General features: G+C 36.1%; 2 protein-coding genes across 5 annotated transcripts; both read right to left on the bottom strand.

Moving 5' to 3' along the window:
- Window positions 1–370: 370 nt before the first annotated feature.
- eIF3c (eukaryotic translation initiation factor 3 subunit C) lies at window positions 371–9,543 on the bottom strand. Of its 2 annotated transcripts, none has more exons than XM_046610451.2 (7): window positions 9,387–9,543; window positions 9,068–9,173; window positions 8,797–8,929; window positions 8,446–8,721; window positions 8,217–8,317; window positions 4,559–6,497; window positions 371–1,383 (listed from the first exon to the last, which is right to left on the bottom strand). In XM_046610451.2, exons 2-7 carry the CDS (start codon window positions 9,158–9,160, stop codon window positions 1,259–1,261), a joined length of 2,667 nt encoding a protein of 888 aa, XP_046466407.1. In that variant the 5' UTR covers window positions 9,161–9,173; window positions 9,387–9,543; the 3' UTR covers window positions 371–1,258. The 2 variants fall into 2 exon arrangements, with proteins under 2 accessions (XP_046466407.1, XP_046466408.1); XM_046610452.2 differs by having other exon boundaries at window positions 9,068–9,186; window positions 9,387–9,523.
- An 868-nt stretch (window positions 9,544–10,411) lies between these two features.
- On the bottom strand, window positions 10,412–16,308 carry wkd (TBC1 domain family member whacked). 3 transcript variants are annotated; one of them, XM_046610445.1, is made up of 6 exons: window positions 15,965–16,308; window positions 15,449–15,598; window positions 14,578–14,740; window positions 12,827–13,394; window positions 12,452–12,721; window positions 10,412–10,855 (listed from the first exon to the last, which is right to left on the bottom strand). In XM_046610445.1, the coding sequence occupies exons 3-6, from the start codon at window positions 14,724–14,726 to the stop codon at window positions 10,739–10,741; spliced, it is 1,104 nt and encodes a 367-aa protein (XP_046466401.1). In that variant the 5' UTR covers window positions 14,727–14,740; window positions 15,449–15,598; window positions 15,965–16,308; the 3' UTR covers window positions 10,412–10,738. The 3 variants fall into 3 exon arrangements, with proteins under 3 accessions (XP_046466401.1, XP_046466403.1, XP_046466402.1); XM_046610447.1 differs by lacking the exon at window positions 15,449–15,598; XM_046610446.2 differs by lacking the exons at window positions 15,449–15,598; window positions 15,965–16,308 and adding an exon at window positions 15,078–15,389.
- Between the last annotated feature and the right edge of the window lie 51 nt (window positions 16,309–16,359).

Consider the following 16,359-nt stretch of genomic DNA (forward strand, 5'->3'; position numbering starts at 1 on the left):
GTTGAATGATTCTGTTATTTAATAAATCGAATTCAAATTGCTCCGATTACACCAAATACTACAGCAGAGGTGCTAAGATTCTTCAATTTTTCCGAATTTCAGTAGTCCCTGAACTTTTGCCACCAAACTTACAATATTTTAACCACTCTTTAGGACTAACGGCGCCTTAAATTGTGTGCCAAAGGAGGGAGGACATGATAATAGAACATTATTTCTAAGAGCAAGTTTTACCGAATTTACGGCGCACAATTGGAAATTCTAATTCAATTGATTGAGAGGAAAAACGAGAAAAAATACATTTTTCGCGACGAAAATACGTGATTCTCCAACTTTTACCCAACTTTTCCCGATTGACGAATTTTTCTGACTATTCTTGGTTTTCCCAGTTTGTCGCCATCCTGTATTAATATGAGTAATTCTGTTTTACTACCATAAGTACATATTAAGGCAAACATTTTTTACCGTTTATCCCAACGACAATCTTACTAAAAAGTGCAACATAACGTTTCACTCACGACCGGACGTCTCAGTTTTCACGATATAATCACATGGTACATGTCTAGAATGAGAAGACATTGCATTAATAAATCTACAAAGTTTTATAATTTATCCATATGTATACCCGAAGAATTTAATATGTGAAATTACTTGTAATTTGAACTTTTTGAACCAAGATTATTGAGCCAAATGTTGAGTTTGTGACTGTACAGAAAAAAATATTCGTGGAAAAGATACAGTAAGGGGGAATGGATGACTGAAAATATTTGACGATCATCTGTATTACGTGAGCAAACTCCTAATATCAAAAAATTGAATTACTTACAAATAATATACCGTATCAAGTCTCAGTCCAAACTTTATCTAAGTTACTTCTCAGATAAATATCTTTAGTCACATAACATTGTTGTAAAGAAAAGTAGTTGAAAGTACGTAAATAAAGAATTCATCGATTATCTAATGAGTTGAAATTATTCAAAAATACTTCATAGGTACTTTTAACATACCATGAGAAATATGAATACGTATTTTAGAACGCACAGCAAAAAATATAATAATTTTCCAACACCTGAATCTAACAACAAATGCGCATTTGAAAATCGAAACGATGCATTCAAATTCAAAATGAAATAAGCCAAGATTTTTTATCGTCGTAATGATTTTATACCACATCAGAAACTATGAATGTACAGCGAAGTTTCAACCGAGGCAATTATTGTATGCGTATTTAATATGTAGTTCTGTATGGTGGAATAGTAATTTAATAATTGCGATTATCTTCACGATTGCGATCGCGCCTTTGGCGACCCCAATCTTGACCTTGGCGATTGTAATTCTGACGATCACGGAAGTTCCCTTGGTTGCCGCTTCTTGAGAAGAAGTTTCCTGTAACATGAATAGAGCACTTTAAAGATGAATCGGCCAGAGCGTCTAGATCACTAATACATCTTAGTATTCTGCAGAATTTTTCGCATAAACTGTGATGACGCGACCGATTCCTTTATCATATATGAAATTTAGAGTACAAATAGTACTTTCAACAGGAATAATTTGTGAACCTAGAAACTTTCACTCTTAGTTGGATTCCAAGTGAAAAAATGGTACTCAAGATAGATTGAACAGATTCTGTGTCTCGGACGATTAATTCTGTATATATGGTAGTATAGAATAATAATTCGGTATAAGAAGATACGCAACGATCGAATGATTTCAATTTTCCGACATGTTTGCATAAAAGGCAGCGACACGTCAATACGATGTACAGGGGGCATTTCATGACATTTCGATCAAGATTCTATGTCGATTTCTCATATGAACTTTACAATTTTTTCCATAACAGTATATGAAAAACACAGTCGCAATTTTTTCAGAACTTTTCGACCCAGTGTATCTGAAGTATGATTTAAAAACTGAAAGAAAAAATTCACTTTCTAAAATCTGAAAAACTTCAGGAAAATACAACAAAATTTTCAACATTTATAAGAAGATGAAGATTTCATAACTTCAAAAGATAAATAAGAAAAATTAAAGAACAAAAAATTATTATTATTGGATTGCATTTTTGACATAAGAATGAACATTAAAGCTCATTATAATGAGCTTTTATGTTCGTTTTTATTTCCGAAATGCAATCGAATAATAATGATTTTTTTTTCTGATTTATCTTCTGAAGTTATGAAATTTTCATCTTCTAATAGGTATCAAAAATTTTGTTATATTTTTTAAGACTTTCCTGAATTATTAAAAATTTTCGAAAGTGGATTTTTTTCAAGTTTTCAAATCATACTTTAGATATGCCAGATCAAAAGATTCTGAAAAAAATTGCGATTGCGTTTTTCGTCATGTATTATCATACAAAAAATTATAGTTCCAATCGGAGACATTGATGTAGAATCGTGATCGAGATGTCATAGAATGCCTCATAGAGTCCTAAATCTTGGGACACACAGTTAGATCAAAAAAGTGAAGGAACAATATTCTCCAATATCGCTGTAGCTAATCTACTTACATATAACTAGAAAAGCTCATGTGATAGAATTTTTTTTAAACGTTTTATTTCTAACCGTATATACCTCATTATATCAACAACATGAGGCTAAATACATTATTCTACCATTTTTTTTAGTAAAAAATTCATATTTCGCGTTTGACTTAGACGAACAATAGCTCATTCTATTTGTAAATAACTTCTGCACAAATTTTCTGAATTAGACTGTTGATGTCAATAATTTATTTTTAACTGAATCATAATTTTATCATCCGTAAATTATAACGATTGTACATTATCGGATTTTTGTTGCGAACTGACGAGCTTGGAAAAAATACTTTCCCAACCAATTTGTAGGGAATTTGTTAACGGGTGAAATACGTTACTTTTCATTAGAATAGAAGACACTATATTGAATTTTTCATTGAAAAAAGTAGAATAAAATGATTAGTCTGAGACTGTCAATAACGAGTTGTTCACAGTTGAAATTTAAAGATTGTTTTCCGACACCTGCTTGAAAAGTTTGATTTTCAACGCTTGTGGAGACTACATCAAGTGCCCTATTTCCAAACAGTACAGTAAAACAATGTTGGCGCAGGAGTACAACTGAAATGCTCAGTTTCACGCTAGGGCTTTCTTTGGTGCCAACGCATTTTCAAATAATTTAATTTTATGCAGTGTGTCATTAAGGGGGTGCCCCAGTCGATTTCGATATTGACGTATATATCTCCATGTACCAAAGTCTACATATCTCCAACGCAAAAACCGGCTTAATAGCACCATTTTATACGCAATTCTGAACAAAAACACTTCAATACATCTTGATTTCTGCATCGAATGAAAACGTTTTGTTTTTGTTCAGAATTGCAAGTGGAATGGGGCTTAAAAAAGCCCTTCTTCGCGTTTGAGATACGCAGACTTCCATATTTTAAAATATGTACATCAACGTCGAAATCGACTAGGACACCGCCTTAAACGTAAGTTACCGGACCGCAATTTCACGCCCTGTCAATGACACCTTCGTTCCTTCTCAAATCAAACTTTGCTTCACAGGTATTGGAAAAAATATCGTCACACGTACGGATGAATAAAATATGATTCGTGTGATTACACCGCTCGTTTTGGCTCAAGCTGCAAATTTCACACTCACCGGAGATCACCTACTTTCCGGACTAGTAACACAATATACCATTTACGAATCACAAGTATATTTTTTATTTAGATTTAACTTGATTGGCTTTACTTGCCCTTTTGAAACCCTTGCTTTCTTACGTTTTTGATTTGTTACTATTTTGACTTTACTGTACATCTCATTACATTCTTAACAATAACTCAGCTGAGGCGTCTGAATCAAAAGTTGGGAAAAGAACAAAAATCCGCAGTAATGTTATTTGCGCCAATGACGGCAAACGCGAATGAAATAATATTCCTACTATGTCACAGTGGATGCGAGCAAATTCGAACAACACCAACTAAAATGTCAACAAATTGAGAAAATATTTTATTATTGCAATGTTTAAAACGATCAATTTTTGGTGTTTTTTTTTATCTGATTCTAACGATTTGGGCTCATTTTTATCGCTAATCAGATCCCTACAACTTTGCTGAACAAAGATTAAAAAACTTGATATTATAGTATAATTACAACCTGCAACTGTAATTATTGACAAACATTTCTTTCAGCATACTTATACAAATCTGTTTTTGTCCACTCTGATGATAACCATTTGTAAAACGTTTTTATTCAATCTCTGATGAACAAAACTTTGGAATTGGCTCGACAACAGACGAGATTGTGCATTTTGTACGTTCTGATTATAAAATCCTTTCTCAAACTGTTAAGAACTTAACTTGTGTTAGTGAGATTGGTTCAGATTCATTTCTTTTACATGGTCGAATAGTTCTATCATTTGTGTTTACCATCATTGATACAAATAAAATTGCTGGAAATTCTTTAAACAGTCTTTTCCCATTTTCCAACTTTTGATTTCTTCTCAATGCCAACAGTGTAATATAATGAATACAAACTTTTATTCATAGATACAAATAATCTGATAAATACGGAGATATTACCTTGCTTCAATTCGAATATCCTGTCATTAGAATCAACGAAATTGTTGACTTTGTCAGTGAGCTGCAAAGCCAGGGATTGCAAACGACTGGGTTCACTGCGATGCATCACAACTGTCTCCGTCGGGTCATCGAGCGATGCCATCAATTCTTCATTAATTATCATCTTACTGATAATCGAGTGAACTACGGGGCGCTTCAGCTGGAACATCTCTGCCAGTGTGGGCATTGAAATCGAGTCATAAACATGCGAGTAAGTGAACAAATAAGTTCGCAGCGCTTCCTCCTGTATCAGCCTTGTCAACATGGCCCGAACCTTATCGGTTTGATAGAAAAGATCCCAAACCTTGGCGTTCATTTTCTCATTGATGATAAAATTGTTGCAGGCAGCCCAGTTTCCGTTCCGCATTGCTTTCGCAGCGGCAACAACATGTTCCCTCATCGATTCTGGCGGACCGACCAAAGACTGTCTCTCACTAGATCGCAATTGTTGGTAAAACGTTTTAGAGATCATTCTTCGCCTGGCGTCAAATTCGTGCGCAGCCATGTAAGGAATTTCAATAAGCATAGCAGACACGAGGTAAACGCATTCCAGCAATTCGAGATTGATATGCATGTGGAACGGCATTTGACGCTGCTTTTCAATCTTCTCCTGTTCTTTGCTTCGTTCGTGTTGCCGCTGCGGCAGCAAGCCTTGAGCGAGGAGCTCTTTAACTTTACCAGTCATCATCAAGTCAACCAAACAATTATGAGCATCTTTGATGTTTGCATGTCTAAACGCACAAAGCCCAAGATGAGCCATCGTTCTGTTGTACAGTATTTGCGTAGCCGGATCTGAATGTTGAATGGTTTCTTGCAAATGGGACATCAGTATCAGATCTCGAGCTTGGAACCAATTGTCATGAAGCGCATGATGGTAAATATGCGAAAGAATAGCTCTGGTCCGCAAACGATCTGTACCATCTTTTGCATAGACAAATTTGCACAATTTTTCCATAACTTGGACCGACGTTACGACATTGGAAGCAATTTCGCCATCCTTCTGTTTCAGCACAGTCGGATCAAACTTGTAGTAAAGATGTTCGATCTTGCGAAGGTAAATCCGACACAATTCTGATACTACGCTCTGCCTCTCCAGATACTCTTGCACCTTGTCTATAATCGTTGATACGCGTTTTTCGTCCTTCAGTCGCTCGACGTATTCGTTGCTGTGCGGATCGCACTCTTTAAGCAGCTTGGTGAACTCCTCGTCCAATCTCTCGACCAGAGTCAGCACACAACCATGCAGCTTGTACGGCGGTGTTTCGTATTCCTCTGAGTCTTCAGAGACTGTTTCTGCGATTACCATATCTGGAGTGCTCAGAAGCATGTCTAACATCTCCGATATGCGCTCAAGAAGCTTTGACCAGTATTCAGGTTTCATCGCATCGGAAACTTTTGGGTTATAATCAAATATTGAAGAGATTATAGAAAACTTTATCTTGACGGCGACGGCTGGCCCGAGATTATGAGTTTCAGCAATCGACTGCAGCTCATGAAGTAGTTCGATCTGCTCTCTTCTGTCTGTTCGCTTTTTACCGCGTGCAGCTATCACCTCAGTTAGTTTCTTCAACACGGCCTGCACATTTATCTCAGCATCCTTGGCGAACATTTTAGGCTTTTCTGACGGTATTGCCACACCTCCTTTCACAGTCTCCCATTCACCCTCGCCGTCATCTTCATCACGTCTCTTCTTTCTCTCTTTGTCTTTGCGCTCTTTGCGTTGTTCTTTCTTCTTTGCCTTATCTTCGTCATCATCTTTGTCTGTTGTTTTCTTTATGAATCTTTCGCGAATGTTTGTGTACTGGCCATCGTCATCGCTTGATGTGCTATCACTGTCAGAATCACTTCCCCAATCTTCATCGCTGTCGCTGGCTTCCTCACCGTCGATCGTTGGACCTTTCTACAAACGGAAAAAAGTCATGAAAACAATAAAAGACATTGAAGTAGTTGTGAGGCAAAAAATCGACCCTTTTTTCAATTTTATTTAAGGGATCATCAGTGTGAAATTTTCAAAAAATCTTTTTTTTTTTTTGCACTATCGAATAGTATACACTATTATAAACGTCTGTCAAATTTTTTAACGAAATTCGAATTATTTCAGTCACTACAGCATTTCCTAGAGAAAGGGAACAGAATGTGACATCTGCCGCGTTTGTCTCCCCGTTCAACTGTTATTCCTTTTGTCTTGTTCCTACCTGCGCGTGTACGTTCCTGCAGGAAATGAACAATTTGAGGAAGCAGAGGGAATATTGTATGGACCTGGCATCGCCGATTGATCGTAATTAAACGATATATCTACAATTTTCTAACTTCAATCTTTAAACGCGTTTTTCTCGGAATGGTGTCCACTCTCAAAGGAAGAGTTTTCAAGCTATCCATTTGCAATTTTGCCAGAACATTCTTTACGTCATTCTCTATCGTGCTATGGAAGCTTTTTTTTTTAAATCTTTCAATTTTTTTTACGAAAAACCGTCAAAAAAAAAGCTAAATTCGATACGTTTTGTTCAAACCGCCGCCATTTTGTCAAATTAAAAAAAAAAATAAAAAAATAAAAAGCGTCCATAGCACGATAGCGGCTTTCCTACAGATTAATAATCTTTTTGTAATTTTTGTTTCAGATCAGGATTAAGACCGCAATCCTGGACACCATGCAGGACCTTTTTTTTGAACCGGACTTTTCAATAATTTAAAACAATATTAAACAATAAATAAATCAACTTACAAAAAATCATTTTATATTCTTCATCACTGCCTTGATGTGTAAAAAAAAAAAAACCAAACCGATTAGCTTATCCTAACTATAAAAAAAAAATCGCGAAAATCAGTGATATTTCGGAGGATCACACTGTGATGATCCCTTAAAGATAGTCGGACATTGCGTATTAATCAAATTGTTATATTCCAAAGATCTCTTTCAAAATGCCAGAATAGAAAATACTGGAATTCTAAACATAAGCTTAGATATGGCTGTTTTATTTCAAATTGCTTCTAAATAAATAGAACTCTAGTAAATTTTTCCATTTCACAATACATCGTTACATTTTAATCAGAAGATTATTTTCTACACTGTCACTAAGCCAGATAATTTTTTTAAACTAGTTAATTCAATATTGCCATTAGTTGACGATGAATACTACTAGTGCAATATTATGTAACTAAATATTTAATGGTGCCAGCATGATAACAAAAAAAAAAAAGTACTTCAGCAACTTTGCAGACAATAGTTTTCTAAATGAAATTATTGGTTCTAGAATGAAATCAAATGAATCTACGAGATTTTTAAACATTTCAATGCCTTTTAGAAAGCATGGATACTTATGCTTTTGTTCATAATTGAAGTATATTCTATTTTTAAAGAAATCTTCGTAGCTTACAAATATAATGATTTGATAGACTCAACGAACGACTATTTCATAATAAAATTATTGTAACGTATTGATTTTCGGCCACCCAACGGTCTTAATTAATGCGGTAACGTGACCACGATCAAACCCTACAAATATAATGAAAATTTGATAAATGCTAAATGAACGACTAATTTATAACACAATTGATAAAAAGTATCAATTTTGGCCAACTAACGAGCTCAATTAATACGATAATGTAACCACGTTCAAACCTTGAATTTCGAAACATCAGGAGCATTTGCTTCTGCTGAACTAGCTTTCTTGAAGGCGTTGGCACGATCTTCTTCTCCATCCGACTCCTCAGCCTCTTCAGCTATGTAATCATGTTAAATATTTAATAATATGTAACATTAACTTGCTTTAGTTGAGGTAACTAAATTATATCTACATATTTCTCTGCGTTAACACTGTAATATTCAACTCTGATAATCGAAACTGCACCTTTTTCTTCCTCATCTTCATCTTCCTGGTCAGGATTCTCTTTGAACTTGGTAATATCCTCCTCAAAGTCCTTGATATATTTCCGTATCTTCTGGCGTAAAGAGGTGAGCGATTTGGAGTTATTTTTAGACATATTCTTACGATCTTCCCAAACATCAGTAATAAAATTCTCCAACTCGACTAAACATCGTAAGTAAAAATGTGGCGTCTGGCCATTTTCCTCCTTGGCAATAACTGGCAGTGCCTTTGCATAAGCTCGCGTCAACTGTTCGAAACCTAGAACCCCCAACACCAGCGTTAATTTATTCCATACAATCCCGAACCATAAGGTCGCATAATACTAATACTTACTTGTGAGCATGCTGCTCATATCCTTGATTTTTTTGTAATTTCTAATCAGTTTAATCAGATTTGTGATTTCCTCATAACGCTTCTCTTTTGTTGAGCGCACAACACGCTTTGTTTCTTCCTCATCATCACTGAACTGTAAAGAAAATTTATTCGTTTACAAAGGTGAGATGCGTGATAACCAAAACCAGACGATCGAAGTCTGTTTGTGTCACATAACGGTAGCGAACTTCAACGTGATTTAAGGTTAGATTAAGGCAAGGTTGAAAAATACCGTATAAACTGCCCCTGTGGGCCTCTGAATCTGTTCCTCCTCAGACGAGCTGTCAGACTCGGAGTCCGATCCGGTGGCGAAAAATCGGCTCATGATTAGACTGAATCTGTGAAATTAAACTGTACAAATGTATCACTGCTGATTTGCACTGCTTACAAATGAGTTGTCAAACACATGGCACAGTAAAATAGACTGCTTTGGCCTGACTTTAAGTCCTAGTCACAATTGGGGGCCGTAATATTTAGGAGAAATTTGATCATCCTACAGAGGAAGTCTTTTCTTTATTATACAGACCGTGATAACTCGTTAATCGATTTACCTGTGATCGCCTGCGAAGAAATCCCCTTACGGGTAGCCGTTCAATGTAAAGAGGCCGATCGCAACCACGGTCTTACATACAGGTCTGGCAACGAAGCCCAATTTTCTACAGAGCGGCGTGGTTCTCTTTTTGTCCGTGGTTTTTAGTGTTTGAAATAGACATGTCGCAGCGCTGCTATCTCGGGATGTACGTGGGGTAGGGATGGTCGGATGAAAATGTGCCAATAATAATATTATTATTATGATGGCGATGCATTGCGCACGCGTTGATTATCCATCCCTCGATCACCACGCCGACCTGGCGGCCACAAAGTGAGATAAATAACCGGCCGTGAAATCAACCACCCCCACTAACTTCGTTGCCAGACCTGTATGTAAGACCGTGATTGCAACGAAATAAGTTTGGCGTCGACAATTATAACCTGTAATAAAATAGATATACATAGACGCGGATACGTCATTGAAATTTCGGATCATGTCAAATTGTCAGACAGTGTACACTACCTAGCGGATTTTTTAACAAGCTGTTGCAATGGCGATTGTTACGCGGTTTTTCCCAGTGGGTCTTTCGCCAACATACATTGTTACATTTACATGTATGAAATACAAAGAATAAGGATTACTAAAAACTATGTAAATACTGTACACCGACTCGACGATGGTGAAGTTTCTGCAACCAAGTACATACATACCTAAAGTGTGCTCGCGACATATGTAGAGATAATGACATGAGTGAATTTATTCTCAAAGAATTTTCGACTCAGTATTTCGGGTCCTAAAATGTTGCATTGATTATTCACTCGTTACTAATAAGTCGAATTTTTTTATTGTGATATATTCGTATAAGATACGATTCATTTAAAAATACAGTACGGTATACAAGTTTTGTTTCGCATTTTTTTGTACATAAATATTGACAATGGAGCATATAGTTTAATAATAATAATAATAATAATATAATGATGATACAGCACAACAAAATACTTTGTTTTTATATTAAATAATATGATATAGCTATAACAAAAATATTGTGCTTGTTTTGTATTATCAACAATCGTAATAACAATGTGAATAGAACAAAGGTACTAAGTATGTAATTTATCTACTGCGGGAATGTGCATAAAACACCGTGTTTTCATTCTTCAACATAGATTATAATAATTAATAACATAATAATAATAATATGAATTAATATTTCAATTAACTATGATGAACAGACTTCATACTCTGTGCATTACATATATGCATACCTATATGATATACTTGTGGAAAAGGCACATCGTATTTCAGGGAATATGTTCAAGAGCTTTTCTTGATAGCTGTTGATTCCATTTTCATGCTTTCTTTTTTCAATCAGTCAGTTCCGTTCATCGTAGGCTGCGGAGGTGCTTGGTCTTTCGATTTTCTACGAACCACTTGCCTCTGGTGCTCATATTCAAAGTCTTCTTCACTCAATTTCAGTCTATGAATCTGTATTGGAGTGAAATATGGATATCATATACTAACAATAAGTGTTCTTTCCAGTCCGAATGAATTTTTACTTGTAAGAAACTCATTTCATTACCCTATTTGTGAGTGTCTCTAAAGGTGACACTGCCACTTCAGGACAATCGATTAAAATCTATGTAGAGATGTAGTGCTCTTTTGTTGCTAATTTCTTGCCAAAATTCTGACTTTCTTGCACCAGTCGTTTTAGCAGAATGGATGGCGATATTAGGTTGAAAAAAATTGGCATTAACACGAGTAAAAAATGAAAATGAAAATAAAATAAAAATGGTATGTTTAGCTACTATTTAGTTGCTTGAATTTCACGAAGAAATACATGTGAAATTATCAACTCCCAGCTTGGATAACTACCCGTGGTGTAGTGAAAATATGAAATTACACAATATTCTTTATGTGAGCAATATCGCGATCAGTATTTACTTTACATTTGAAATTCGTCGCGAAGAGACACATTTTTGACTAGTGTGTGAAGCTTGTTGGTATGTGCACAAATATGAAATTAATGACAGTGTAGTCAGGGCGGCTAGGTGGTCTAGTGGAGTAAGTCTCCGGCAAAGCATCTCTAGATACCAGGTTCGATTCCTGGCTCCGTCGTTAATTTTTCAACTCACCTAAAAATTTCGAAATTGTACTCTCCTCTAGCAAATTTTTCTCGCTATAAATATGATATGCGTAGTTCATATCGCCAAAATGAACGCCCCGCCGTTCAAAAATAAATGGCTAAGTGAATTTAATTTTCACATTAATAGCCACATACAGCATATGTGTGCACATACCAACAAGCTTCACACACTAGTCAAAAATGTGTCTCTTCGCGACGAATTTCAAATGTAAACAAATTCAATGGCACACGAAAACAAAAACAATTTCGAAATACAGGTGATGAGAGAAATTAATGACAGTGTAGTCAGGGCGGCTAGGTGGTCTAGTGGAGTAAGTCTCCGGCAAAGCATCTCTAGATACCAGGTTCGATTCCTGGCTCCGTCGTTAATTTTTCAACTCACCTAAAAATTTCGAAATTGTACTCTTCCCATCGGTATTTACTTTTAGAATTAGTTGCTTTGTCAAAATCGATGGCGTGAGTTCGTAACTCACCTGACGTTGGCCGAAAACCACCCCTAGTACGATAAACGTACGAAATTACGCGAAATATCTTTCGTTCCGTATTTTTATCACACTAGTAATGGTTTTCGACCAAATGCACGCAAGTAACAAAATCACGCAGTAGTTTTACAGAGTAACTAATTCTAGAAGTAAATACTGATCGCGTAATTGCTGAAACGGATCTGTATACTGGCCAAGCTGCAGCCTAAAGGTTAAGCAACTAATTAGCAATTAAACATACCATTTTTATTTTATTTTTATCTTCATTTTTTATTTGTGACGGTGCTAGCTTTTTTCAACCTAACATCGCCATTGAATTTGTCAAAATGGCTAGAGTGACAAAGTCGGAATTTTGGCAACAAAAAAGCACTGAGTCTCTACAAAGATTTTAATCGATAGTGCTCAAGTGGCCATGCCTTTAATGACATAATCTGCGGAATAGTGTCAAAATGTTACCTGATTCACGAGCATCTCCTCCTCCATGAGCTGGTGAGGAGGATTCCTCAATTGTTGAAGAGTTTCATACATGGTTGGACAGTGTTTGGTGAGAGTCGAGCGGCCCAGACAACCCTTGAGCAAAACTAGTCCAACTTTGAAGATAATCTTTACTCCTTCGCAAAGAAACATGTCCCAAACACGCAAAATGCTCTCCCAGGGTAATGTTCGCGTATAAACGCATAGAAACCATTCAGTCATGTACAAAATTGGCTCCATCTTCTGTTTCTTCTGTAATAACAAGCGACAAGCATCCATGAGAATTTCGCAGTTTACAACCAGAAAAACGGAAAAACCAGGATTATAACTAATGTGTGTAACAAATATCTGACTGACCAAATGTTTGTAAGCAACTGGAGACACCCTCTTTAGAAGTGCAAACAAAATGTCTCCGTCACGCTGCAGTGTTTCCATGCCTTGACTGTAGTAACCCACTAAATACTTGTCGCAGACCGCGACAAGACACCAAAAGGCCTGTACAGCGGGCATATGCATGAGTAAAAATGCTGCGATGGGTGCCTGAGCTTGACAGTAGCCGACTTTGCTGTTGAGAATGGAGTAGGCCTTGAGAACTTGGAACAATTCTTGTTGGCCAGGCGCATTCTCAACAAACATTTCATGCTGAGGAAACTGCCGGTGAAGATCCTTCCGTATATCTTCAATGTACTTCGGATCTCCAGGTCTGGCAATCAGCTCTGCATATAAGTGCGGGTTTTCATCCATCAGCAGTTTTCCTCCGCAGAGGTAGAGCCATGCACGTGGCCTCACAGATGGTGGTATTCCCTTCCGACATCTCTCTCTGACTTTGCGATAGTTTGCTGACATAAAGTTGTTCCATTTTCCCAACATTCGTAGCCATTTTCGCTCCCTTCGAAGTATTACCTCTGGCGGCACAATCTGTCTTCTGTTCGAAAAATAATAATCAGTAGTTATTAGGCAGTTATTGAATATCTGATGATATACACTTCACATTTCGATTTACAAGACTATAGAAGGAAGTAAAGGTTCAAGTTCTGAGCAGATTTTTGAACAGGATGTCCAGTGATATCAGAATAAAAGATTACCGTATAATTTCCGTATATTTCTGATTATTTTTTTCAAATATGTTTTCTCCCGTATATTCGTATATAATGATTTCTATGGCGCTTGTGTGTTGTCATGATATAATTAACATTGAACACCATCATATTCTCTATACTCCAACCAATCTACATTTTGACTTTTATATGTTTTTACTTTCTATGTTTTAAAAATTTTTAAGTAACAGCGATATTCCGAAGAAATATTAATTTTTAAAAATTCGTTTTTCTGCAGGTGAATGTAGAAACAGCAATTTCATTGCAAATTCCCAGTTGCTGTGGAAAATTCCTGTATAATTCTCGTCTTTTCAAGGCACTTTAATTCCTGGCTTTCCAAGAATTCCCGGTTGCTATACAACCTGTTGAAAGACTGTTTATTGCTTGCTTTGAAAAATAAATGCAAAATATTTGACACCACTGGAGAAATTCTGTGATAAGTGTAAAAAAGAATAATCAATTAAATTTAAGTAAACGTGTTCGGTTAGTGTCTTTTTCCTTCAAAATGAATATTTGAAGGAAAAATTATACTTTAAACGATTTTTTGCAAGTAAAAAATTATCACAGTGAGAAGCCAAATTCTATAAGATATAAATTTACATCACAGAGCAGTTTTTTCTAGGATCCAGCGAGAGTTTATTGTCCGTATCAATATCACAACTGGTAATTTGATCATCTAGCTTGAGGATAAGTTTCACCAGGATATGAAAAAAGTAAGTCTGAGGAGAACTCTGTGAGGTGGATCATAAGCCACCTTTATTTACTGTATGATGTGGCGGGTATCGAGATTAATCATTCTTTTTATGAAATATTGAACTAACAATCAGTTTATCTTATCCTGTTTCGTAATAGGGACTTCCCCCACTCTCAATCATATAAGCATCGTAATAATAACCAAACTTATGTCAGCGTAACAAGAATATTTCCACCAATTTTAATATTAACAAAATTAGTGGTAAGAGGAGAATGAAATTGATTGAATTTTTGCGGATTATTGAGTGTCAATCTTACGGTTCAGGACTATACTGCGCTCCTCCCAGAAAGCCATGCCTGTCAGGTACAGTTGAAATAACGGATCCAGACTGAAAGATGCTGCTCGCTTCGGACCCCGAGTCTCCGTTTAGGTCCTCCTCATTTTCCCGTGATCCCGAGGCAGCCATAGCATCTTTTTAGCCTAAATATAAATGGCTGGATATAAAAAAAGCGAAAGTAGTAAGCCTAGTGAATGATGAAACGAATTATTCATGCTCGCAAAAGAACTTTCCAATATCTAGCAAACTGATATTCAAGGTCTACCGCTGCTCTTATCGAACATTGAAATTCAAATTCGTCTGCTCGATATTAACGCCATATAATATTCAATTTCAAGACTCCACAGAAAAGCGGAAAGGGTTCAGCTCTACAACATTTGTTGCTGTTATGACGAGTCACGGAGTTCGTTCATAAAAGACAAACATGCGGATATAAGACCGAATTTAAGTATGCAGCAAAAAATGGGGGAATGAAAACACCTTATTTCGTTGCAGCTGATGAATGTAGGTGGTGCAACCTGCAGCTATCACAGATTAAGTACCTTATCACGGATGATAATAAACATAGGCAAGAAATCAATTGACGATATTTAACTCGGTTGAAGAATTGCTTGGAAATCACGCAATTCACCAAATAAATAACTGTTTCCACATCACAGACATTAACGTAGATGGACAAAGCAAAGGAACCGCCTTAATTTGACAGTCGCCGTCGTGTTTGTGCGTACGGATCCGCTGTATTTACCAACACCGAACACGCGTATGCGAACGATTTTTATTTTTCCCCGTTTTCCGCCTCTTACTTTCTGCTTCATCACCGTTAATAAATTAAAAATATTGAATATACTTGCCCCCTCGATGATTTTCACTAAAATCATTCACATTTGCAGAAACACGCGAACATCACAGCACAATGCGATATAACTTTTCATCGCTGACTAGACGAGATGCGAATTTATTACCTACGGTCTAAGTTATTACCAGGGTTGCGTTGAATTAACCTGAAAATTTATTATTCGTAAATGTTTTTTGCTTGGTTAGTATTGTGATGCTTAAATTCGACGTGTGTGCGAACTTGGGAATTTAACTCGACGATGATGTCACGGTGTAATTTATTATTTATACAATTATTTCATCGATTGAATTCTTGAAATCGAATCGACATAAGTCCGCGGTTATATTGTCACTCGAGAAGTAGACGGGAAATTTTTTATCTTCACACAATACCGAATGCACGGGTAATTTTAACATGGTCGATTATAACGATCATACAATGGATTGTAACGCAAATTCCAATGACGGTATGAGTATGACGATAAGCTGCTGTAATACGTGGTCGAAGTATATTGTGGAAATTTATTACTTACACCGGCTAGCTACTGGAATTTCGTCGTAGATCTAAAACTTAATCTTACCGACCGAGTAACTTTTGTATGACTTGCACACACTTCTCGATTATCAGATCTCACTACGATGGCGATAAAAAAATTACTCGGTCAAAAAAAGTAATATAAAATTACTTATTTAAGTAATTCTCTTATGTTTTACTTGTCTCACGATTTTTTTTCTTGAGAGTTATTAGCAGATAATTAACATCCACCCACTTGACACATTGTATAATTGAAAACAACAATTATGATTTTATTTTCACTTTACCTTTGGACAAGTTTTTTTTTATCCCTTGTCCAAATTTTTTCATTCGTATTTGAGAAGAATTTTCTCAAAAGAATAATATTAGATTATAACTTTCACAGAAAAAGAC

This window comes from Neodiprion pinetum, chromosome 2 (assembly GCF_021155775.2).
Source record: "Neodiprion pinetum isolate iyNeoPine1 chromosome 2, iyNeoPine1.2, whole genome shotgun sequence".
Taxonomy (NCBI): Eukaryota; Metazoa; Arthropoda; class Insecta; order Hymenoptera; family Diprionidae; genus Neodiprion; species Neodiprion pinetum.

What these genes read in the sequence shown, in the direction of transcription:
- eIF3c (XM_046610451.2), bottom strand. Translation starts at nt 9,160, where the DNA reads ATGAGCCGATTTTTCGCCACCGGATCGGACTCCGAGTCTGACAGCTCG. An exon ending in CCACAGGGGCAGTTTATACG is followed by an intron (nt 8,930 to 9,067) that starts GTATTTTTCAAC and finishes TTTTCTTTACAG; the next exon opens with TTCAGTGATGATGAGGAAGA. An exon ending in TATGAGCAGCATGCTCACAA is followed by an intron (nt 8,722 to 8,796) that starts GTAAGTATTAGT and finishes TGGGGGTTCTAG; the next exon opens with GTTTCGAACAGTTGACGCGA.
- wkd (XM_046610447.1), bottom strand. Translation starts at nt 14,726, where the DNA reads ATGGCTGCCTCGGGATCACGGGAAAATGAGGAGGACCTAAACGGAGAC. An exon ending in GCGCAGTATAGTCCTGAACC is followed by an intron (nt 13,395 to 14,577) that starts GTAAGATTGACA and finishes TTTTTCGAACAG; the next exon opens with AAGACAGATTGTGCCGCCAG. An exon ending in AGGAGATGCTCGTGAATCAG is followed by an intron (nt 10,856 to 12,451) that starts GTAACATTTTGA and finishes ACTCCAATACAG; the next exon opens with ATTCATAGACTGAAATTGAG.